General features: G+C 46.9%; 1 protein-coding gene across 1 annotated transcript; it reads left to right on the top strand.

The window, feature by feature from the left end:
- The first annotated feature begins 11303 nt into the window (after nucleotides 1–11303).
- On the top strand, nucleotides 11304–26012 carry LOC145353016 (uncharacterized). Its single transcript, XM_080203324.1, has 4 exons — nucleotides 11304–11368; nucleotides 13463–13870; nucleotides 20728–20882; nucleotides 25951–26012. Exons 2-4 carry the CDS (start codon nucleotides 13549–13551, stop codon nucleotides 25975–25977), a joined length of 504 nt encoding a protein of 167 aa, XP_080059450.1. The 5' UTR covers nucleotides 11304–11368; nucleotides 13463–13548; the 3' UTR covers nucleotides 25978–26012.

Here is a 26012-nt window from a genome sequence, read left to right as displayed (position 1 = left end):
GAATTGAACTCAGGTCCCTGGCCTGTGAGGCAGCAGTGCTAACCACCGTCCCACCATACTGCCCATACAGCACCTAATGTTACCCCACCACCCTGCCAATTTCCCCACGGGATTTGTAAAATCCAACCCATTATCTCTCAGATCATTTGGAAAGCAGTATTTTATGAAATTATTCCCAATTATCCAGTGGATGTGGTCTTTAACTGTAATATTGCAATCTATATTCATGGTATTACTCAATGTGTATTCACTTTCTATTCACAATATATCTCCTCTATCTTCACAGCATAGGGGCACTTGTCGTATGAGGAACGATGGAGGAATCTTGGCCTGTATTCATTGGAATTTAGAAGATGAAGGGGGATCTTATTGAAACTTACAGGATACTGCAAGGCCTGGATAGAGTGGACGTGGAGAGGATGTTTCCACTAGTAGGAAAAACTAGAACCAGAAGGCACAACCTCAGGCTAAAGGGGGCGATCCTTTAAAACAGAGATGAGGAGGAATTTCTTCAGCCAGAGAGTGGTGAATCTGTGGAACTCTTTGCCACAAAAGGTTGTGGAGGCCAGATCATTGAGTGTCTTTAAGACAGAGATAGATAGGTTCTTGATTAATAAGGAGATCAGGAGTTAAGGGGAAAAGGCAGGAGAATGGGGATGAGAAAAAAATCAACCATGATTGAATGGCAGAGCCAAATGGCCTAATTCTGCTCCTATGTCTTATGGTCTTGTAACATATGCTGACAGTGTAAGCAGTAATGTAAGCAGTATATAACCCCAGTATATATTCTTTACCATCTTTAGTCTACTTTCTGGCACAAGCCACCAATCATCACATCTGGGTGAACCACTTCAAACTCTGTGGAAACCTGTTCTCCTCTTCCATACTTTCAGCATCAGCTTGGTCAAATGCACAGCTGGTCTCTTTAGTCCATGGTCTACCATGAACAATGAACCAGTCTTTACTGAAGCCTTCACCCTCACATGCAACAACAAGTGTGAGGCAATATATCTGGGCACACTGCCATGTGACAATTGGCAATGTGCCATGCAGAGACAAACAGGTCAGGTGTCAATCTTAAAGGGACCAAGTAGTGCAACAAGCACGTAGTAAGCAGAAGTTTGAGGAACTGTTTCCTGAGCTCACCATATCACACCGCCCCCAGTCCAAGCCCAGAACCTGCACATTTCTCAGGTATCTCTCCTGCTCTCTCAGAGGGATTAAGGGGTAGGGGATGAGAAGGGATCATCAACAGAAACAGAAAATGTAATTTGTGACTTCACAGAATCCCTACAGTGCAGCAGGAGGCCATTTAGCCCATCAAGTCCGCACCAACAACCATCCCACCCAGGCCCCATTCCCGCATATTTACCGTGCTAATCCCCTAAATCTAGGGTTAATTTATCCTGGCCGATCAACCTAACCCACACACCTTTGGACACCGAGCAGGTTCTGGGCTCGGACTGGGGGCAGTGAATTTTGGAGAATTAAAACCAACACATTACCTATCTCACTGGCCAGTCCTTTTAAGACTCTAGGACGAAATATGTCAGGATCCAAGGTCTTGTCAATCGGCAGACCTCCCTCAGTCCCCAGGCACATTTGTTAATTTTATTTCAGCCCAGACAGTTCGTCCCACCCTGGATCGGGCTTACAGCTAAAACGTAAAGGTTGCCTGGTCATTCGGCCCACCCACCAGTCATAAAAGAAAATGGGCCATGTAAAATTACGTTCGATTGGCCATTTCATGGACAAAATTCTCTGCTTATTGTCAGCAGACTCACTTCCTATTCCCGAGTGCACCTTCCGACTGGAATATTGCGGGAGTGATGAGGGGTGGCATGGTAGCACAGTGGTTAGTACTGCTGCCTCACAGCACAGCGATCTGGGTTTGATTCCCAACTTGGGTCACTGTCTGTGTGGAGTTCGTACATTCTCCCTGTGGGTTTCCTCTGGTTTCCTCCCACAATCTAAAGATGTACGAGTTAGGTGCAAAGCAATGATAAGTTGCCCATTAGTATCAGGGGGATTAGGAGGGTAAATATGTGGGGTTATGGGGACAGGGCCTGGGTAGGATTGTTGTCGGTGCAGGCTATTGGGCCAAATGGCCTCCCTCTGCACTGTAGGTTGGGACATGCTTTCAGCGTCATCCTCCACGATTTCACCTGCCTCTGGGTTGGACGCATGCCTGGCCCACCAATGTAAAATTCCAGCCCTGGGACATTGACTGGTTTGGGCAGAAGAATTGAGGGCTGACAGCATTTGATGTGGTATAACCAGCACTGCCAGGTTGCTGATATATTCAAGGCTGAGCCATAATATGCTCAAAACTGCACCAGCTTGAACTCGAGGGAAGGAAGAAGGGGTCATCAGGTTGAAAGGGGCTGGTGGGGAAATGATTTTCCTGCAGGCAGGAGCGTCGAATGTGAGGACGAGAAAATGACTGATGCTGGAAGCTAGACAGATAGGAGTTTTCGAGTGTTGTTGTAAATAATTTGAGGAAGATTTGTCCATGAAACAGAGAGGGACGGAAAGTGGGACTTCAAGCTTGGAGCAGCAGTGAGAGATAAGAAGGCAGAGAAGGCTTTATGGAGGCAAAACCCAGAAGAGGAGAACAGATATGTGAGGTAGGATCCCCAAAGGAGAAGAGACAGAAAGGAACAGCCCAAGAGAAAGAAGAAGATATAAAATAATGCACTCAGATATGTAACAGCAATCAAAGTGCCGATGGAAATTCCTTTTATTAACTCTAAGGCTGCCTGGAAATTTATAACTGCCAACCTCAGTCAAGATATAACAGGCTGTCACATTCAGAACTCATAAAGTGTGATATGCATTTGAGAGTGGAGTGATAGATTCTCTCACAAACCTCTCACCAGGGAGACTGGGATCATCTTCGCACCATACATAATGACATTGGCTCAGCCTGCGCTAGTCATTCCATCAGTTCAGAGGGAAGCTTCTGGGAAAAGAAAACTGCCTGACATTTGCCACACAGGCACAGGGCTTCGCTCACTGGCTGGTGCTCCACGATGACACGCTCAAACCATAAGGTGATGCTAGATTTAGGGTTTTTGTTTCTGACCCCCTATTCCAAAGAAAAATGATTTTTGTTAAGAACTATTAAAAGGATGTGGTTGCTAAAGGGATCCTGACACAGGCACTGTCACAGTTAGCCCTTGGGTAGCACAGGGAGTTGGTTATATGTTCTAATAAGATAGTACTAACCATTCTTCTTTGTAACTACCTAATTACTTTTAAACATATTCCCATTTCATAGAACTTCATCCCCTTATAGAATATGTGCAGAATATGTTTGCAGTAGATGCAATATATATTCTTGGCCTTTATGCAACGGTCCTGCATGTTTCATGATATTCTGCTGTCAGGTGTTTTTTGACCGATGATGGTTACTAAGGGAATTGCTACAGAACAGCTGCCACTTCCTGACTGATATGAAAGCTTCCTCGTTCTGATGCCGAGCTCTCATCTCAATACAGCCTAGCTTGAAAGTTGTAACAACACTTAAATTTCAGCAGTCTGGAGATGTCACTCACAAGTGCGTTTCTAACTGCCAATGCTAAGCAACCCCAACATATGTGTTAAATTTTTCTTTTCTTAGCTCTGCCTGTGGGAGGCGTCCGACACCTCTCCCTGACAAGTTCTGAAGAAGGGTCTGTGCCCAATTAGTTAACTCATCTCTCCTATTCTGGAGGGTTAGTATTTTGAAAAGTGCAATATATATGTTTTGTCCACTTGAAGATGCCGTACAGAATTGTACCAACAGAGGGTGTCTGCGAGCAGAAATGTTCTCTGAAGAAGTTATTTCATTAAAATAAGCCATTGTGCTACTATACCTTTAATTCTGGGCAGTCTCAGGGGGCAGGATCCTCCTTTGATGTTATATTGTATTTTGTTCTTGATTTGTTCTTTGAAGCAACTTTATCAAGAAAATGGGGCAGAGTAAAGGGAGCTTTGGACGTCATCTCACTCTGATATTCTTGATCAGGGCAAGATTTGTGCTATGTTCAGTTGCCGAAAATAGAAAGTGTCTCATTATCAGCACTAGCATCCCCTCATCCTGAGAATTGCACTGAAACAAAAATAAAAAATGCTGGAAAATCTCAGCAGGTCTGACAGCATCTGTGGAGTGAGATGAGTGCCAACATTTTGAGTTTGGATGACCCTTTGTCAGAACTCAGAATTGCATTGAACTTTCTTACCTCCTGTCCATGCTAACTGGCTTTCTGGGCAGTTGCTGCATTTTCTTTTAGAATGCTGCAAATTTGTTTTGTGTTTGTGTGTCCTTGTGTCTTTAATTACTTGCTCCCACCTACTTTCTTTCCTTCTCACCGTTTCTGTTCCGAACATTTTCTCTCCTTGTAATCTGTCTGCTGGTGTCTGGTCTTCTAACTGGAGTGTTCTGGGGCTAGACTTGTCTCTGAGAGCCCACCTACTCTCCAGTGATGGGGTCATTTGGTGGTTTACACGTCCTGGCCTTGGAGGACTTCCATGCACGTTCACGCCAATGGAATCGCCATGCTGTGGAGATGCCGGTGTTGGATTGGGGTGGGCACAGTCAGAAATCTCACAACACCAGGTTAAAGTCCAACAGGTTTATTTGGTATCATGCGCTTTTGGAGTGCTGCTGGGTCACCTGATGAAGGAGCAGCATACTGAAAGGTTGTGATACCAAATAAACCTGTTGGACTTTAACCTGGTGTTGTAAGACTTCTTACTGGGACCAATGAAATAGTAACACAAACAACATCAATGTGCATTTATGTAGCACTTTTAATGCCCCATGGCAATGCACAAGAGCATCATTGGATAAAATTCAAAACTGAACCACACAAGGAGACATCAGAACAGGCGACTAAAAGCTTTGCAGAGAAAGAGCATCTTAAATGAGGAGAGGTAGATAGATGGAGAGATTTAAGGCAACCAAAGTTAACAGTGGAGCATTGAAAACTGGAAGGAGGAGTAGAGGAGCACAGAGCTGTTGATTACAGAGATAGGGAGGTGGGGGAAGCAAGGCCAAGGGGAATTCCAAAGGGTGCTTGGTTTCCCAATTTGAAAGGAGCTGCCTTTCTTGTGCACAGAAAACACTGAGTCACCTTGAGAAGAAGGAGACTTGGACATGCAGCTGAAAAGGAGGCCGCATTACTTTACCAGGATGCTGCCCCTAGTGGTCCAGGCATAGAAGATGCACCAACACCTTCCAGTCATTAAACTGGGATCCACAAAGTCCTGACACTTCAATCATAGAATCAGAGAACCCTACAGTGCAGAAAGAGGCCCTTCAGCCCATCAAGACTGCACTGACCACAATCCCACCCAGGCCCTACCCCATATCCCTACATATTTTACCTGCTAATCCCTCTAACCTAAGCATCCCAGAACACTAAGGGGCAATTTTTTAGCATGGCCAATCAACCTAACCCACACATCTTTGGACTGTGGGAGGAAACTGGAGCACTGGGAGGAAACCTACGCAGACACGAGGAGGATATGCAAACTCCACACAGACAGTGACCCAAGCCAGGAATCGAACCCAGGTCCCTGGAGCCGTGAAGCAGCAGTGCTAACCACTATGCTACCGTGCCGCCCTTGAGAAAAGTCAGTTTTAAAGGAGCTGCCTATGGCAGCTGTATGATGAAATACTCATGTTCCTCGGCCATCAAAATTGCCTCCCACAGCAACCATCAGGCAGGAGGTCAGTTTATTCCAAGGAGGATGGCACGGTGGCACAATGAATAGCACTGCTGCCTCACTGCATCAGGCACTCGGGTTCAGTTCCCGGCTTGGGTCGCTGTCTGTCTGGAGATTGTACATTCTCCCCATGTCTGTGTGGGTTTTCTCCCACAGTCCAAAGATGTGTGGGTTAGATTGATTAGCCATGCTAATTTGCCCCTTAACGTCAGGGAGACTAGCTAGGATAAATGCATGGGGTTATGAGGACTGGGCTTGGGTGGGATTGTAGTCAGTGCAGACTCGATGGGACGAATGGCTTCCTTCTGCATTGTAAGATCCTATGAGGAAAAATACCACACTGCAGATATTGTAACTCAAAACAGAAAAGGCTAAAACACTCAGCAATTCAGGCAGTATCTCAGGAGAGAAGGACTGACTTAACAGGTGGGATTTTCCTGCATGGAATCAACAGACCTTTTGCTAATCCATCAAATTTTCCATCCTGTCCACCAGGTGGCACCACTCTCTTGGTGCCTGTTCAGGTACATTGAAGGCGAATTTAGCACGGCCAATGCACTTAACCAGCATGTTTTTCGGACTGCGGGAAGAAACTGGAGCACCCGGAGGAAACCCATGCAGACGCAAAGAGAACATGCAGAGTCTGCACAGACCAAACCGGGAATCAAACCCGAGTCTCTGACGCTGTGAGGCAGGGTAATCTGACAGAAAGGATGATGGTGTGAGTAAGAAAGTGATAATGGGACAAGTACAGAAGTTCAGACTTTTACTTACAATAAATTAGAGCCAATTAATAAGAGACAGATTTACGAAGAGAAACTCTTTCTTGGTGTGAAGTAAAACATGTAGAGTGGATTGGTGGGGCAGTTGTGTTGAGTTGGATCAGCAACGCAAGATCTTGAGAGATCAGAGTTTCTATTGTCTATGTATACCTTCTGGTTTCTATGAAAGGCTAGTTGAGAAGAAAACCATGTTTCCTTGGCAATGTGGCCCCATGTCCTGGTAGAACTTGCAGCATTTTATAAGTGAGTCAATTCTCCTGGGGACATCTTTGATCAGCTGTGAGGAAAAGATGTTCAAAAATTCTCCCTACTTCAGGTTGCCTAGTCTCCAAGATTCTGGCACCTTCTACCTCCACCCTAATTAATTTCAAGGTAGAAAGGCCTGTGAACACCTTCCCATCCCAATGTCAATTGAGGTCCCTAAATGGATAATTAATGCCCGCTTTAAGGGCCTCATCCTGCAACTGGGGGTATTAACCCAACAGCGGACATGGGACTTACTATGCTGGGAACATGAACAGCAAGCCCGTGTGGGGTTGTTTGCAGGCCCCCAGAAGGGACCCCCATTCAAAGATGTTTGGGTCCTGATTGAGGGAACAAGCATCAAGAAGATAAGGACATTATCGGCCAGATATCATCCCATGAGATCGTTGCTTGACTAGTCTGTGCTCTCCCAATGTTTTCACAAGCCCCCACATGTTACTAAGAGGCAATCTGCATGATCTACAGGGCTGGGGTGTTTAGGTCGATGCCAAGTGATCTATGCAATTTCATTCCTTTTTCTTTCATTGTAGTGGTTGAATACATTTCAGAGGACATTTAAGAATCAGCCATATTGCTATGGGTCAGGGGTCATATGTGGGCTAGACCAGGTAACAATGGCAGATTTGCTTCACTAAAGGACATGAGTGAACCAGATGGGTTTTTACAACAATCGACAATGGTTTCATGGTCATCATTAGACTTTTAATTTTTTATTGAGTTTTTGAAAATTCCATCATCTACCATGGTGGACTTTGAACCTGGATCCCCAGAGCGTTGCTCTTGTCTCTAGAGTGATGACACCACTGCCACTGCCTCCCTTTGAATTCCTGATGACACTACTGAGCACAGAATACTTGCCAACCTTGAATGCAAACTTCCATCTCCAGAGACTACGATACCGGGGGACTGCCCACCGCTGGCCTGACAAGAGCCTGATTGGCATAAGATGCAGTGAGTCTTCCTGAAAAGAAGCAATGCGGGAGTCTCATTAGCTTTCCAGCCAGAAGCTGAGAGTCCCAACACCGCCACATGGTTCTGCAGTGTATGTATTTACATTGCAGAACCATGACATGATCAACCATGATCAAAATGAATGTCAGAGCAGCCCCAAAGGGCCGAATGGCCTACTCCTGCTTCTATTCTCAATGTTTCTTTTACATAGGCCAAAGCCCACTTTTCATTTGTACAACAGCTTTTTACACTCTCAAAATACCTCAAAGTGCCTCATATTTAATGTAATACTTCTAAAGTGATTCACATTGTGTTTTTTTATATAGGCAGATACAGCAGCTTCTTTGTACAAAGTAAGATCATATCAACAGAAAATGAAATACATGACCAGTAAACCTATTGTAAGTATTGTTGGTTGAGGAACAACTGTTGATCAGGAGCCAGAGATACTCCTTATCCTTTAGGGAACAAAAGTAGCATGGGCCCTTAATTGGACATCCATCTACGGGCTGATGGGAAAATCAGTTTAACATGTCATCCATAACACTGCAGCACTTTTTCAGTATCATATAGATTATAGAATCATAGAATCCCTACAATGCAGAGGGCGGCCATTTGGCCCGTCGAGCCTGCATCGACTCTCTGACAGACCATCTCACCCAGCCCCTCTCCATTGCCTTTTCCCTGTAATCCCCATACATTTTTTATGGCTAATCCATCTAACCTGCACATCTTTGGAGTGTGGGAGGAGACCGGAGCACCTGGAGGAAACCCATGCAGGCACGGGGAGAATGTGCAAACTCCACACAAACAGTGACCCAAGGCCAGAATCGAACCCGGGTCCCTGGCACTGTGAGACAGCAGTGCTAACCACTGTGCCACCCTTTTGATTCCCTTTTGATTATTCTTTCACCAGTGCTGCATGTCACGTCTTCCAGATTTTAATAATTTACTGTGTTAAAGACAAATTCTCATTATTCCCCTGAATATTTTGACAATGATGTTAAATCTGTGTCCTCTGGTTATCCAACTATCTGCCAATGGGGGAAAACAAATCTCTTCATGTCAAAATCTGTTAAAACTTTAAGTACTTCTATTATTTTATTCATTTGTCTCAAGAGTCCCAGAAGTCTAAGCTTCAAGTGGTTTCTGATTTCCAAGGTTGCTATAACCTATATCCTGAAGATTCCTCCTAGATACACATCGCCACCCTGCCCAGTTCCTTCCAAATCATATCGGATTTATTTGGAGTTTTTCTAAAGCCGGGAATTTCAGCATGATTAATTAAAAGGAAAGACCAGCAGATGGCCGGAAGCACTTTGCAGTCAATGAGGTACTTTTTGAAGTGGAATTCTGGAATTTTTCTGGAATTAAGAATCTACTGATGACCATGAAACCATTGTCGATTGTCGGAAAAACCCATCTTGTTCACTAATGTCCTTTAGGGAAGGAAATCTGCTGTCCTTACCAGGTCTGGCTGACATGTGACTCCAGAGCCACAGCAACATGGTTGACTCCCAACTGCCCTCGGGCAATGGGGGATAGGCAATAAATGCTGGCCAGCCAGCAATACCTATATCCTACGAATGAACAAAAAAAATGTGTAGTCACAGCAGCAAAGAATTTTGCACATAGCAACCTCACCTCCACAAATAGTGACATGATAGTGAAAAGATCCTCTGTTTTAGTGAGGCTGATTGAGGGATGAATATTGGCCAAGACAGAGGGATAACAACCCCTGCTTTATTCCAAAATAGTGCATTCACTCAAACAAGTTTATCAGGGTTGGGTTTAAGATCACATCAAAAAAGGCAATGCCTCTCTCTGACAGTGCAGCACTCCCTCAGTATTGGCACTAGAGTGTCAATATTGATTTTTGTTCTCTAATCCTAGTTTGGGATTTGAACCCAGAGACTCAGAGATGAGAGTGTTGCCTACCAGAGCCATGGCCAACCCCGTTGGGGAATGATTCTAAACCAAAATTTCCAGGCTAATTAAGATAGATTTTTTTCTAAATCCAGGGTATTGTAGAAACATAAAAAATAGGAGCAGGAGTAGGCCATTCAGCCCATCAAGGCTGCTCCATCATTCATTACAATCATGGCTGGTCATCCAACTCAATAGTCTGATCCCGCCTTCCCCCCGTATTCTTTGATCCCCTTTGCCCCCAGGAGCTGTACCTAAGTCCTTTTTGAACACATACAATGTTTTGGCCTCAACTGCTTGGTGTGGTAGCAAATTCCACACGCTCACCACTCTGTGGGTGAAGAAATTTCCCCTCATCTCAGTCCTAGATGATTTACTCCGTATCCTCATACCATGACACCTGGTTCTGGACACCTCCACCATTAAAACACCTCCTCCACTAAAACAGAGGATTTTTTCACTATCATATCACTATTTATGGGAGTGAGGTTGCTATGTGCAATATTGTTTGCTGCTGTGTTTCTTACAATACAACAGTGATCACTTTTTTTATTCATTCGTGGGATATGGGCATTGCTGGCTGGCCAGCATTTATTGCCCATTCCTAGTTGCCCAAGGCAGTTGAGAGTCAACTATATTGTTGTGGCTCTGGAGTCACATGTCGGCCAGACCAGGTAAGGACGGCAGATTTCCTTCCCTACAGGACATTACTGATCCTGCATCTACTGTGTCTAGTCCTGTTAGAATTTTAAAGGCTTCGGTGAGATCCTCCCCGGTTCTTCTAAACTCCAGTGAATATAATCCTAACCAACTGAGGAATCAGTCTGGTAAACCTTCACTGCATTCCCTCTATAGAAAGAGCATCCTTCCTCAGATAAGGGGGCCAAAACTACACCATATTCCAGGTGTTCCCTCACAAAGGCCCTGTTTAATTGCAGAAAGCCGTTCCTGCACCTGTACTCGAATCCTCTCGCTATGAAGACCAACATGCAATTTGCCTTCTTTATCGTCTGTTGTACCTGCCTGCTTACCTTCAGCAACTGATGCACAAGGACACCCAGGTCTAGTTGCACATTGCCTTCCCCCTTAATGCTTAATTAATAAGCGTTCAAAAATCTGTCTTCCTGGCTGACAGAAATTGATTTTTTTCCCAGATGCAGATTTTGAGGTTGATTTATTTCGAATATTTTGAAAGCTGGGATTTTGGGGTTGACATAATTTGGAATTTTTCTAAATCTGGTGTTCCAGGACTGATAAATTTGGAATTTTCCCAAATCCAAGGTTTCCAGGCTGACTGATTTGGAATTTACAAAACCAGCGTTTCCGGGCTGACTGTTTTGGAATTTTCCTAAATCCAAATTTTCCAGGTTGATTTGGAATTTTCCTAAATCCAGGGTTTCCAGGTCCAGGTTGATCGATTTGCAATTTTCCTAGATCCAGAGTTTCCAGGATGACTGTTTTGGAATTTTCCTAAATCCAGAGTTTCCAGGTTGACTGTTTTGGAATTTCCCTAAGTCCAGGGTTTCCAGGCTGACTGATGTGGAAGCCAGGGTTTCCAGGTTAATTTGGGAAGTGTTTTGGGATACCCCTGGGATGTTGGTGGGAGCGAGGGGTGGGGCGGCTCCAGCTGCCTGTCACTCACACTGTGTGGTTGCCATGGGGACGGTGTAACAATGCAGCAGCTGGCGGGCAGCGCGCGCGGCTTTTCCGCTAAAACCGCGACAGCGACCGCGGTAAGACCGGGGGCCGGGAGAGCCGGGGCTGCGCGAGCATCCCCCCCCCACCCCGGGGACCGGGAGAGCCGGGGCTGCGCGAGCATCCCCCCCCCACCCCGGGGGCCGGGAGAGCCGGGGCTGCGCGAGCATCCCCCCACCACCCCGGGGACCGGGCTGTGTGACCACCCCCCCCACCCCGGGGACCGGGCTGTGTGACCCTCCCCCCCCACCCCGGGGACCGGGCTGTGTGACCCTCCCCCCCCACCCCGGGGACCGGGCTGTGTGACCCTCCCCCCCCACCCCGGGGACCGGGCTGTGTGACCCTCCCCCCACCCCCCCACCCCGGGGACCGGGCTGTGTGACCCTCCCCCCACCCCCCCACCCCGGGGACCGGGCTGTGTGACCCTCCCCCCCCACCCCGGGGACCGGGCTGTGTGACCCTCCCCCCACCCCGGGGACCGGGCTGTGTGACCCTCCCCCCCCCACCCCGGGGACCGGGCTGTGTGACCACCCCCCACCCCGGGGACCCGGCTGTGTGACCCTCCCCCCACCCCGGGGACCGGGCTGTGTGACTCCCCTCCCCCTCTCCCCGGGGACCGGGCTGTGTGACTCCCCTCCCCCTCTCCCCGGGGACCGGGCTGTGTGACTCCCCTCCCCCCCCACCCCGGGGACCGGGCTGTGTGACTCCCCTCCCCCTCTCCCCGGGGACCGGGCTGTGTGACTCCCCTCCTCCCCCACCCCGGGGACCGGGCTGCGCGACCCTCCCCCCCCACCCCGGGGACCGGGCTGCGCGACCCTCCCCCCCCACCCCGGGGACCGGGCTGCGCGACCCTCCCCCCCCACCCCGGGGACCGGGCTGCGCGACCCTCCCCCCCACCCCGGGGACCGGGCTGCGCGACCCTCCCCCCCCACCCTGGGGACCGGGCTGTGTGACTCCCCTCCCCCTCTCCCCCCACCCCTCTCTCTCTCTCTCTCCCCCCCCCCCCGCCCAGCCAACTGGGCTGTGTGAGCCCCTCCCTCTCTGAGGACTGGGCCCGGACTGTGTAGTCCCCTACCCCCAAGGACTGGAGTGTCTAACCCCCTCTCTACTGGGGACCGGGCTGTGTGACCCCCTCTCGGTGGTAATCCAAAAACCACCATTCTGCCTGAAAAACAGCCACCCTAACCCCCCAACTTGAAACTACCAGAAAACCATCACTTTACCTGCCCTAAAACCACCCCACATAACCTCACTACATCCCCAAATCCCCTCACTGCTACCCTCCCCAGTGCCCACCCACACTCACAAACCTCACTGTCCCATCATCACCCCACATCCCCACCCTCTTGATCCCATTCCTCCATCCCTACTTTCTGTTCCCCAAACCCCCCTCTTGTCCCCCTGCCCCGTGCCATGCTCCCCGTCCCTCCTGCCCCCCGTACTCCTTGGGCCCTCGATTCCCCCTCCTCCTCGGTCCCTCCCCCCCTCCCCTCCTCTCCCCCTCCTCCTCGGTCCCTCCCCCCTCCCCTCCTCCCCCCCTCCTCCTCCCCCCCTCCCCTCCTCCCCCCCTCCTCCTCCCCCCTCCTCCTCCCCCCCGGCCCCTCTCCTCCTCCTCCCCCCCGGCCCCTCTCCTCCTCCCCCACCCGGCCCCTCTCCTCCTCCCCCACCCGGCCCCTCTCCTCCTCCCCCACCCGGCCCCTCTCCTCCTCCCCCACCCGGCCCCTCTCCTCCTCCCCCACCCGGCCCCTCTCCTCCTCCCCCACCCGGCCCCTCTCCTCCTCCCCCACCCGGCCCCTCTCCTCCTCCCCCACCCGGCCCCTCTCCTCCTCCCCCACCCGGCCCCTCTCCTCCTCCCCCACCCGGCCCCTCTCCTCCTCCCCCACCCGGCCCCTCTCCTCCTCCCCCACCCGGCCCCTCTCCTCCTCCCCCACCCGGCCCCTCTCCTCCTCCCCCACCCGGCCCCTCTCCTCCTCCCCCACCCGGCCCCTCTCCTCCTCCCCCACCCGGCCCCTCTCCTCTTCCCCCCCCGTCCCCCTCTTTCCCCCCCCCCGTCCCCCTCCCCCCATCCTTTCCTAACTGATGTAAGATTCTATGTGATCCGAGGTGACCGAAGTTTATGTTTACTCATGCAGTGGAAGTTTCTTTTCTCGGTGATTTGAAGGATACATCAACATTTCTGACTCAATGGTGAGGTGCTTCTGACAGCCAGTGTGATAGGATGAGTGAAAAACACAGGTCAGCCAGCGAGGATGGAGTTGAGAAAGATCAGTTGTCTCTCTCAACACAGTCCCAATCTGGACAATCATCAGAGGTGGAATTCCCAGACTACACTGACGTTGCTGAGGAATTACCCCTGCAGAGTTCTGCTCAGAATAGCATCGCGCTGAGCAACACTCCTTCTGTGAGTACCTCACCGACTCTACTGCCCAGCAATGTTGATGATAGGAACACTGAGAAAGAATCTTTGGAAGAACCAATATCTGTGAGCAGTTCAGCCCAACAGATCTCTTCAGAAGAAAGTAAGAGCACAATCGAAGAAGGTAAGATGAAAAATAATGTTTCCATCTCAATCTTGTACTGGGCGAACTGAAAAGGATTCATTGCGATTTTTGTTTTTGACTTTCAGTTGATGATGTCTTAAAGAACCTGTCTGGCTCTGAAGCAGATTCAGAATCAAGTCTTACAGTTACCTTATCCTCCAGTGTACTGCCTGCCTCTGAGACTGAAAGGTGAAACCAAGCTGTTCTATAACTAAGATAGGACCATGAATGTAGGATAATAAACATATATGTGAATGTGAAAAAGTTATTCAGCCTGTTTATTCCACAGATAATTTCATATACCATGGACTCTGACCTATGTTAAAAATCTGTTCGGAAGGAGGGTTCTGCAGAAGTACTTTTCTAATCTCCGAGGTTAACCAACTGAATTTGGCTCTTTTTGTCCATTTCCTCTATTCACCTGTCTGTTTTTCCTCATCAGCTAACCCATTGCATTGTGAGCCATACTTTCTTACAGTTTGATCCTTTCAAACTGTACCTTAGCATAACATAGCATCCCTACAATACAGAAGGAGGCCATTTGGCCCATCAAGTTTGTACCAACCACAATCCCATCCAGACCCTATTGCTGCAACCCCAAGCAGATCGCTAATCTCCCTGCCTCTAGGGTCAATTTAGCATGGCCAATCAATCTAACCTTGTGGGTATTACCAGTAAGAATTTAACATGCTCGAGATTATTAGTACAGATCTCTAGATAATTAGCACAGTGATACAGTACTACATTATTGTACACCTGAACATTAATCCTATTGCTAACCAGTCATTTACCGTGTTTTTTTATGCTTATTCTCAGGACTGGGGTGTTGCTGACAAGGCCAGCATTTATTGCCTTTGTCTAATTGTCCTTGAGAATCTGGTGGTGAGCTGCCACCTTGAACCATTGTAAAGTGGGTGGCAAGGTAGCACAGTGGTTAGCCCTGCTGCTTCACTGTTCCAGGGCCCTGGGTTTGATTCCCAGTTCGGGTCGCTGTCTGTGTGGAGTTTGCACATTCTCCTCGTGTCTGCATGGGTTTCTTCTGGGTGCTCCGGTTTCCTCCCATAGTCCAAAGATGTGCAGGTTAGGTTGATTGGCCATGCTAAAATTGCCCCTTAGTGACCTGAGATGCGTAGATTAGCGGGTAAAATATGTAGGAAAATAGGGGGATTGTGGTCGGTGCAGACTCGACAGGCCAAATGGCCTCTTTCTGCACTGTAGGATTTCTATGATTCTCTGAGTCCATGTGGTGTTGGTGTTCCCATGGTGTTGTTAGGAAGGGAGTTCCAGAATTTTGCACCAGTCACACTGAGGAAACAATGGATTTGTTTCAAGTTTAGAGTGACCCATGTTCCACATGTGCCTGCTCTCATCCCAATTCACCTTGCCCAATCAGCACCTTCTTTGTCCTTCCCTTTAAATAAATCTTGGCTATTCACCTCAGTTACTCCACTGTGGTAATGAGTTCCATGTCCTCACCATTCTCTGAGTAGAGAAATATCTCCTGAATTCCATTATGATGGCTGTTTTATGTTATGGCCCCTGGTTTTGAACTCTCTCACAAGTGCAAGTACTTCCATTGCATGGTCTTCTTCTTGAGATGTGGGTATGCCGGTGTTGGACTGGCGTAAACACAGTAAAAAGTCTGACAACACCAGGTTTTAGTCCAACCGATTTATTTGATAATAGACTCACAAGCTTTCGGGGTTAGTCCCTTCGTCAGGTGAATGGAGAGTTCTGGCCTCATGTGCTCTGTCTGAGGCCAGAACTCTCCATTCACCTGACGAAGGGGCTAACCCCGAAAGCTTGTGAGTCTATTATCAAATAAATCGGTTGGACTAAAACCTGGTGTTGTTAGACTTTTTACTTCTTGAGCTCAGGTCCGACCCACAGTGCTGTGATCTCCAGTATGGCCAGGGTAAGGCAACCGATCCCAAATTCACCCTAGCCAATCTGACCCTTACTGGCCATCCAGCCAGCTGAGCCAGCCAGCCCAAGTTGCTGCACCTTACCTGCATGTTGCAGTCCAGAGCTACAGATGGTGATGGTGGAAGGTCCAATTTATTTCCATCCTAGAGCTAACCACGAGTCTCTCCCATTCTTACCGCCTGCCACTGATGTGTGCTGGAAGGATATGCAAGTTGATACTCACCCTGTTGGGCTGCATTGTGAACCTAGAGTCATGGAGGGCACTTGAACCCAGAGTTTTTGACTCAGGTAGGAACTGAATACATCCTCCAAATGTGCTCGCAACAGAGTTTTACACAACTGGAGCTAATCTCTACCTATTCGTATTCTAATCTTCTTGAAGTAAGGAGAAACGTTTGAGTAGTCTTTTAGATCTGTTTTATGTATCTGCTGGTGAGTAATGAGTGATTTCCACACATGGTCCTCCTAAATCTCTCTGTTGCTGCATGGCTCCTAGTTTTTATAATCTATCAGAAATCTCTCTTTCTTCAGTCCAAAGCAAATCACCTTACACTTTCCCACTTTGAACTCCACCTTCCACAGTTTTGTCTACTTGTGTAGCAACAGGAGGAGGCCATTTGGCCCCTCAAGTCTGTTCAATCGATCATTGCTGATCTGCAAACCAGCTTCCTTCACCTTTGCCCCTTAAATGCCTGTGATTATCAAAAACCCTTCAAGCTCAAACTTCAAATTGGTTTCACATCAGTTGTCGTTTGTGAGAAACTCCTAGCACCTTTTTGTGTAGAGGATTTTCCTAATTTCACCCCAAACGATCTTCCTGTCATTTTTAAGTTATGTCCTGAGTCAAAGACCAATCAGTGTAAGTAATTTATTTTAATTTCCTGGTCTGTTCCTATTAAAATCTTGCATTTCCATCAAATCATCTTGAATTTTCTAAATTCCACTGAATACAAACTTACTTTACCATTACCTTAGAGGCCAGGTACCAGTCTAGCTCAATCTATGCTGCACTCCCTGTAAAGCTGGCGGGAGCGATCTTACTGAAAAAATTCTAAGTGCCTAGTGAATGTGAAAACGGGAGAGAATCGCACCCAAATTTTGGGCGAGCTCCCAGACGCCATCTTATGACACTTAGGCAAAGTGTGATTCTTGCCAGTAGGCGGAGTGAACAGAGTCTATTCATGCAGGAAACCAGCTGATGATAACTAAAGGGCACTATTGCACTGATCTCCCAATGCACTGTGTAAAATAGTATGTGGTGCATTCGAAGACTGTCACTCCTCCCAGCACCCCCCAAATTTCCACACCCTTCAGTGTGTTTCTCAATGGCCTCTGGTATCACCATGAAGCCATCATGTCAATGGGGACCATATGTGATCCTCACCGGTGAGAGCCTCCACTGACAAAACCGTTAAGGATTTAAATATATAAATAAGCCTTGTGGGGTTAATTATGCCAGCAATTCAGTGTGGTATCTTTATAATTTTATCGGCTTGCTATGCCAATTGACTAGCATAACAAATCAGTAAGATCACCCCGGTATATCCTACCTATGGTGTGGTGGCCAGAGCTGAACACGTTATTCCAGGTGTGCTCCAACAAGGTCCTAGTATTGTTGCAGCTTGATTATTAACCCCTTTTGCTCTAATCCACTTGTTGCAGAGGGTAACGTTTCTTTTTGATATACTTTTTGTGGCTATCTATGATATTTTAATAAATGAGGTACATGGATTACTGAGTTCCTTTGGATATCCACTGCTTCTAGCTTTTCACTTAGAAAGGACCATGTAGATCTCTTATTTGTCTGCATTGAAATTTATTTGACACTGTTCTGCCCGTTCACTTTGTGTCACAAATAGGCTTACATTAACACTGCAATGAAGTTACTGTGAAAATCTCCTACACTTTGACGTCTGTTTGGATACACTGAGGGAGAATTTGCCCCAGGCCAATACACCTAACCAGCAGATCTTTCGGACTGTGGGAGGAAACCTGAGCACCTGGAGGAAACCCACTCAGATGCTAATAATAAAAACAATAGTAAAGACCTCATCACAGATCCCCATACAACTCCACAAGTTACTCTCTGCCAATTAGAGTATGTGTCCATTATTTCTGATCTCTGTCTCTGCTGCTCAGACAATTTCCTAAACAGGTCAATATTTTGCCTTCAATGCCATGAGCTTCAAGTTTAGCTAACAATCTGTTATGAGGGACGTTGCTGAATGGCTTCTGGAAGTCCACGTGACATTCTCCTGTCCACTATTTCAATCACCTCTTACAGAAAATCCAACCAGGTTTTTCAGACAATGCTGGTTCCTTCAAATTCATAGAGTTTTGTGACATTTTCACTCATCTTTAACTATAGATCCTAACAACAAATGTTAGGCCAACCAGTTTATAATCCCTGATTTTGCGAATTGATCTTTCTTAAATGATGGGATGATGTGTGTTGCTTTCCACCGTAAAGGAATAGTTCCGGAACTGAGGGAACTTTGTAAAACCGTGGTTAGGGCACGTGCAATGTTCTCATCTACTCTCTTTATAACTCTGAGATGAATACTAACTTGCCTTGGGGATTTGTCACTCTGTTACTGTTCATTTGCTTCCATTAAGTTTGGTGAATTCCCATTCCTCTACTGACACACTAATTATTTAACATGTCCTCTACAAACTCCCATTTGGCCATCTGTGCCTGCAGTTTAAAAAGTCTTTTTTTAAAGTTTTAAAAAGTTTATTTATTAGTATCACAAGTTGGCTAACATTAATACTGCAATGAAGTTACTGTGAAAATCCCCCAGTTGCCACACTCTGGTGGCTGTTTGGGTACACTGAGGGAGAATTTAGCGTGGGCAGTGCACTTAACCGGCATGTTTTTCAGACTGTGGGAGGAAACCAGAGCACCCGGAGGAACCCCATGCAGACACGGGAAGAATGTGCAGAGTCTGCACAGACAGTGACCTAAGCTGGGATTCAAACCCAGGTTCCTGGTGCTGTGACACAGCAGTGCTAACCACTGTACCACTATGTCGCCTCCAACTCTATTCACCACGTTCCGTGGAACTTAACCACTTTTTTTTTCTCTTTTTAATTGTAAACATCTTTTGCATTGATTTTGATATCTTTGTAGATTTCTTTTCATGCTCCCTTTTGTAACTCTTAGTAGCTGTTTTTTTCACCCTTTGCTGTTATTTGTATCTTTCCCATTTGTGTGGACCTATGTTTTTTCTACTGCATTCTTGTACACTTCTCCTTTAAATGTTATGTTGTTCCTTATCATCAAATTCCTGCAGTGCAGAGGAAGACCATTTGGCCCATCATGTCTACACAGACTCTCTGTCAGAACATCTTACCCAGGTCCTCTCCCCCACCCGATCCTCATAACCCCACATATCTAATATACACATCTTGGGTCATCACTAAAGGGCAATTTATCATGGTCAATCCATCTATCCTGTACATTTTTGAAATGTAGGAGGAAACTAGAGCACCTGGAGGAAACCCAAGCAGTCATGGGGAGAACGTGCAAACTCCCCACAGATAGTCACCTAAGGCCGAAATTACCCAGGTCCCTAGCGCTGTGAGGCTGTGCCACCATGCTGCTCCAAATCTCCTTTTTCTTTTTATATTATCTCTTTAATCCATTTTTCACTTAATCTGTCAATGTTCCTTTGCTACTCACTCCTCCCATGTCCACTACTTGTTGTGTCACCCAACTGGTGTCACTAACAAGTTCAGATATACAGTTCTTTGTTTCTTCATCTAAGTCATTTATAACAAGAGCGACAAACTATAGTTCCAATACAGATCCCTGGGAACTGCATGAATCAGTCACACCCTGTCAGTAGGAGTATCCCTGCTCTCTTTCCCCAGCCCATAATGAGTTCCGTATTCATGTCAATAGGTTCTAATTGTATAAACTTTCAGTTTTGCTGATAGTCTCTTGTGTGGAATGAAAGCTTTCTGAAAGTCCATATAGATACCATCCACTGACACATCTTTATCTGTCACATTGGCTCCTAAGAAAAATTCGTCTAGGTCCTTGTTGTCCAACAAGGGGCATACATGCAGTGGGTCATGCGAGGGCTGCTCTTGGATGTTTCGAGAGTAGCCAAGTGCTTCACGTTGTTAGTGTACGCTTAAACTGGACCAGCTGATGGGCAACATGACAGCTCAGTGACTATCACTGCTGTGCAGATACATGGATTTGGGCCTGTGTCTGTGCGAGTTTGCGCGTTCTCCCCGTGCTTGCGTGGGTTTTCTCCAGGTGCTCCAGTTTCCTCCCACACCCCAAAGATGTGCTCTTAGGCTGATTGGTGTAACAAATTGTCCCTAAATTAGTCTCCCTTCAATCTGGTTTCCAATGTGGAGTGCCATAAGTGTAGACAAGGGTCATGGGTGGAAGAGTGGACTCACAATGTTGAAATGGCGGCGCAGGCTCGTTGGGCCAAAGGGCCTGTTTCCCATGCTGTGTTGTTCTTTGTTCTTTGAGGCCTACATCTGCCTCTGGTTCTGAAGGGTTGCTGATGAGACTTAGTACAAAGCTGTTGGGGTGTGAATGAACCGTCCTAGTGATGCTCATCTTCATGGACGGTTTCAGTCCGCTTTTGATCTCCGTGACGAAGGGCTTAGCGGACGATGAGTTGTCCTGATACGCCATGCCTCTGGGGTTTTATTTGGTTAATAGACAGATAGGGGGTTGTGGGTTGGGGGGGGGGGGGGAAGGTGAGTGCACCACTCGCACTGGAGCTGGCTTTCACTGGGTTATCTCCATTTGGAAGCCACACCTGCCTCCATCCTCCCTCAGCAAAGCATGTAGCTCAAGTTGAACATTGGAAAAAGTCTGAGGAACATCCACCAGACAGACTCTTGACTGTGGGGTTGGAGATGTTGCTGGTATATTTTAACAATATGATGATCGTTGTAACCAGGAAAGCTGAATTATCCGATGCAGCAGGATTCACCAGTGATGATCCACTTTCTGTTGGAAACCAGCAAGATGAGGGAGAACGGCAAAGCAAAATTACAACGGTTTCCACGCAAACGGTCTGGGTTTCCTGGAACACACCAGCTACTTCAGAAATGGGTGAGTCAGGGGTGCTGCATTTTAATGGCATGTTTCCTCTGAGTCTCATGTTTCAATGCATTTTATTTTGCACACCATTAAAGATAAACAAGCATTTTCTTATCTGCAATTGCCTCCTAAGAAAAATTCATCTAGGGGTTAATGAAAAATTACTTGTGTTTCAGACCACATCTACAGTATTGTGTGCAATTTTGATCTCCTTATCTAAGAAAGGATATATTTGCTGCAGAGAGTGCAGTGAAGGTTCACCGGACCAATTCTTGGATGGCAGGATTATCGTAGGAAGAGAGATTGGGTCAACTGGGTCTGTATTCATTGGAATTTAGAAGAATAATAGGGGATCCCACATTGAAACGTGTGAAATTCTGACAGGGCTAGACAGACTGATCCTAAAGTTCTAAAGTCTGAATATACTACCCTACCCTACCCCACCCCCCCACCCCCCCACCCCTCCCCAGTTCTATTGTAAGGGCCGGATATGTTTGTCAAGTTTATTTAGGTGTTATGCAGTGATTAATTTAATTATATTCATCACTATTATTTGTATTATTAATGAACTGCATGGCTACGGGGATTGAGAAGGAGAGTGGAACTTATTGGATTGTTCTAGGGTGAATCATCAGCGCTTCAATGGGCCAAAGGGCCTATTGTGCCCTGAAGATTCAATGACTTTATGAGGAGCATCTGAATTGTGATGTATTCTGATTTTTCTTCGTCCTCTCCTCCCCACTCCCTTTCCACCCCCTGACTTTATTATTACGTTGCTCTCCTGCATGGCTTGCTACTCACCCTGCTGCTGCTTGGTTCTCTGGAGACTAGGCATCGCCAAAGATTTCAGCCAATACAAAGACTCATGAAAGCCAGTGTCCCGGTTAGAGACGTACCTTTATTGACCAAGGATCGATGGGAGAACGAGCATTGGGCAGTTCAATGCCTCTCGAGAAGAGAAGGTCTTGAAGTACTCCAATACCACTCTCCCATCGATTGTTGATCAATAAACATACATAAGAACATAAGAAATAGGAGCAGGAGTAGGCCATCTAGCCCTTTGAGCCTGCCCCGCCATTCAATAAGATCATGGCTGATCTGAAGTGGATCAGTTCCACTTTCCTGCTCTCTCCCCATAACCCTTAATTCCCTTGCCTACCAAAAACCTATCTATCCGTGACTTAAATATATTTAGCAAGGTAGCCTCCACCACTTCAACAGGCAGAGAATTCCAGAGATTCACCACCTTTTGAGTGAAGAAGTTCCTCCTCAACTCCGATCTAAACTGCCCCCCCCCCCTTATCTTGAGGCTGTGCCCTCTAGTCCTGCTATCCTTTCTAAGCGGGAAGAATCTCTCTACCTCTACCCTATCCATCCCTTTCATTATCTTATACGTCTCTATAAGATCCCCCCTCATCCTTCAAAATTCTAACGAGTACAGACCCAGTCTATTTAGTCTCTCTTCATAGTCCAACCCCCTCATCTCCGGTATCAGCCTAGTGAATCTCCTCTGCACTCCCTCCAAGGCTAAAATATCCTTGCGCAAGTGCGGCGACCAAAACTGCACACAGTACTCCAGCTGCAGCCTCACCAGTGCCCTGTACAGTTGCAGCAAGACCTCCCTGCTTTTATATTCTATCCCCCTCGCTATAAAGGCCAGCATCCCATTCACCTTCTTGATCACCTGCTGCACCTGCAGACTGGGTTTTTGCGACTCGTGCACAAGGATCCCCAAGTCCCTCTGCACTGTAGCATGCTGCAGCTTTTCGCCTTTTAAATAATAATCCCTCCTACTATTATTTCTGCCAAAGTGGGTAACCTCTCACTTGCTAACATTATACTCCATCTGCCAGGTCCTCGCCCATTCGCTCAGCCTTTCCAGATCTCTCTGCAGACTTTCCACACCCTCCGCGCAATTTGGTTTTCCACTCATCTTCATGTCATGTGCCTTTAACTGGGACATTGGCTTTCCAGAGAACACCGCAACACCCCCTCCACCCCACCTGCACCACCCCCCCCCCCCCCAACTCTTCCCCACCTTCTTTAAACTTGAGCTCATTCAAAATCCTGCTGCTCATAATCCTGATTTCCTACATGTCCCACTCATCCTTCAGTTCGCTGGCCTACACTGACAGTGCATCCATTTTTTAAAATGATCATTCTCGTTTTTCAAATGTGGACTCTCCCCTCCTTACCTCTGTAATCTCCTCTAGCCCCACAACCCTCCAAGATCTTTGCTTTCCTTCAGTTCTGGCCTTTTGAATTTCCCTGACTGACTTTGCCCAAACATTGTTACTGCTCCTTCAGTTGTCCAGGCCACAGTGTTGGAATTCCCTCTCAAAACATTTGTCTCCAGTCTTTTAGAATGCCCCTTCAAACCTAGCATTTCTGACTATGTTTTTGGGGTATTTTCTGGAATTTCTTTATGCAACTCAGTATCAAATTGTGTTTGATGACCCTCCTGTGAACCACTTTGGAATGTTGGAAAAAAGACACATGGGCAATAGAGGGGGCAAGTAGGTCATTAAAGGGCAGGGGGAATCTTTAGATGTTCTTTCTCTTTAGCCCCTCTGCTCACTGGCCAGATCTCTCCCCCTACCTTCAACATCCCTTCAGCTACAATCCAACTCCCTCTACTCACCCACAACCAACGTTCCTTCTAACTCAGTGCTGTGCAAGTCTTGACTCGTGCGCTGCACAGCTCCTTAATATTACTGTGCATACGCACATTTTGGAGGCATCACTACTTGTGCGTGGCCTGTTTGATCCCTGTGACGTATTTTCCACAGCCGTGCAGCCATGTCCCTGAGCAGTTCAGAGAAACCTTGCTCCCAGTTGAAAAGCCTACACATCAATGTAAAGACCTCCTTCACCATGTTATATAAAGGAGTCTATTGGAAAGGAAAAAAAAGCTATTTTCCAGGAGCCACTGGGAGAAACATTGCTTCACTGGAATAATTGACCTGTAAGTAGATGAATACCCACACCAATTCTGATCTTATTCCTCTACTACGTCTGATAGACCTCAACACAAGCGTAAAGATGAGTAAGCATTTATTTCACCTACACAGACTGCTACTTAATGTGGGGATCCTCTGTTAGGGCAATATGTTGTTTCAAAAATGGCTTTGTTTTTATCATTCTCATTTCACCTTTGTCACTTCTGCTGTTTCACCACCTCCTATTCTCCAAAAGCATTTCTCAGGCTGTTTGATTTTGTGTCCCTTTGCTGTGTTAGATTATATTTCTTTTCCTTGCTGGACTCGATCTCCATCTCAACTTGTCAGTCTGTCTCCTTCTCCTAAATCTTACCCTCTGTGAAAACTCCCCAATCCATATTCACACTCAACTCATGACTTTGACATCTCTCATGGTTTTGCTGGTCCCATCATATCAAATACAGATGAGGTCATCTCTGATCACTTGCTTCACATGACCCCATTCCATGCACCAACTGTACCTCCTCCTGTGTACATCCTTGGAAAATTCACTTTGAAAATCCCAACTGTTCTAGGCCTTTGTTCACTACAGCATTTCTGCAGCTACTGATTTACTCAGTCACAGCCTGATCTCCACGTCCTGGTCTCTAATAGAACCATTACTCTCTCTCATCCTGGCAGCTTCTGCTGGTATAATCCCCATCTCTACACCCTTAAGTACAGCCATGAAAAGATAGGGTGGACAACTTGTTTAGCCATCTATCAGCAGATCTGGTTGGACCACTTAAAGCACCCTTGGGTCCTACCTACTCTGCAAAATTGCTCACTGTTCCAGGGTCATCCTGGAATGCGAAGGTAACACCCAACTTCTTTTTGGTATTGCAAGCTGCCACCTTAAACCGCTCTCCTTCCTGTCCCCTCCAACAACAAATGTGGAGAGCTCATATACTTCTTTGCCACCAAGATGGAGACCATTTGATCAGCTGCCTCTCTTCTACTAGCCTGTCTGGCCAAACTTCCTTTACTCCCCCTTGCCCTAGTCCTGAACTTGCATCTTTCTCTAGTTTCTCTCCTACTATCTCTCCTCGTGCCCTGTCTGAGCTCACCTTGTCTTTGAGGCTTATCTCTTGTTCCCTCAGTTCTATTCCCATTAAACTATTGATTGCCTAATGTTTCTCTTACCTCCCCTCCCCCACCAGCCAATTTTTTTTATTCATTCATGGGACATGGGCATCACTGGCTGGCCAGCATTTATTGTGCATCCCTAATTGCCCTTACACTGAGTGGCTTGCTAGGCCATTACAGAGGGCACTTGAAAGTCAACCACATTGCTGTGCCCTGGAGTCACATGTAGGCCAGACTGGGTAAGGACAGCAGATTTCCTTCCCTAAAGGATATTAGTGAGCCAGATGGGTTTTTCCAACAATTGACAATGGTTTTATGGTCATCAGTAGATTCTTAATTTCAGATTTTATTTTACTGAATTCAAATTCCACTATCTGCTGTAGCAGGATTTGAACCCTGGTCCCCAGAACATTAGCGGAGTCTCCAGATTAGTAGGCTAGCAATGATACCATTAGGCCATCACCTTCCCTTATTGTAAACAATTCTCTCTCTTTAGGTGTTAGCTCTTTCTCCTTTCAATTTGGCATTATCATCCCTCTCTTTAAAAAGCTAACCCTTGAGCACACCATCCCTGCAAGCTGCCATCCCATTATCAATTGACCTTTCCTCTCCAAAGTCCTTTAATGTGTTGCCGCGTCCCAAATTCATTCCCAAACCCCATGGTTCAATCCCTCCAGTCAGGTTTCCACTCTTACCTCAGTACTGAAACAGCTCTTATCAAACACTTTGTGACTGTGGCAAAGGTAAACTTTCCCTCCTTGTCCTTCTTGACCAGTCTGCAGCCATTGATATGAAGACCACCCCCTCCTCCTCCTCCTCCAACGCCTCTCCACTATAGTCCAACTGCGTGGGATTGCACTCATGTGGTTCCATTCTTATCCATCTAGTCATAGCCAGAGGTTTATTTGCATCTCTTCCTACTCGCGGACCATTTTCTCTAGTGTCCCCTGAGGATGATGCATCATGTTTCCAGACACATTGGAAGATCTGCTAACAATTAATTTCTCCTCTAATAGAACTTCAATTCGAAATTCCTGAATTAACAACGAAGGCATCCTCACTGATGACTCCTACTGAG

The sequence above is a fragment of the Carcharhinus amblyrhynchos genome, chromosome 15 (assembly GCF_965287045.1).
Source record: "Carcharhinus amblyrhynchos chromosome 15, sCarAmb.v2.hapA, whole genome shotgun sequence".
NCBI lineage: Eukaryota > Metazoa > Chordata > Chondrichthyes > Carcharhiniformes > Carcharhinidae > Carcharhinus > Carcharhinus amblyrhynchos.
Note: the sequence above shows the minus strand (reverse complement) of the source record. Positions and strands in the feature narration are given on the sequence as shown.

Bases quoted from the DNA above. Each gene is read 5' to 3' on its own strand.
- LOC145353016 (XM_080203324.1), top strand. From the start codon at position 13,549: ATGAGTGAAAAACACAGGTCAGCCAGCGAGGATGGAGTTGAGAAAGAT. The intron at 13,871-20,727 runs GTAAGATGAAAA...CGTTGTAACCAG, and splicing joins TAAGAGCACAATCGAAGAAG to GAAAGCTGAATTATCCGATG. The intron at 20,883-25,950 runs GTGAGTCAGGGG...CTCCTCTAATAG, and splicing joins ACCAGCTACTTCAGAAATGG to AACTTCAATTCGAAATTCCT.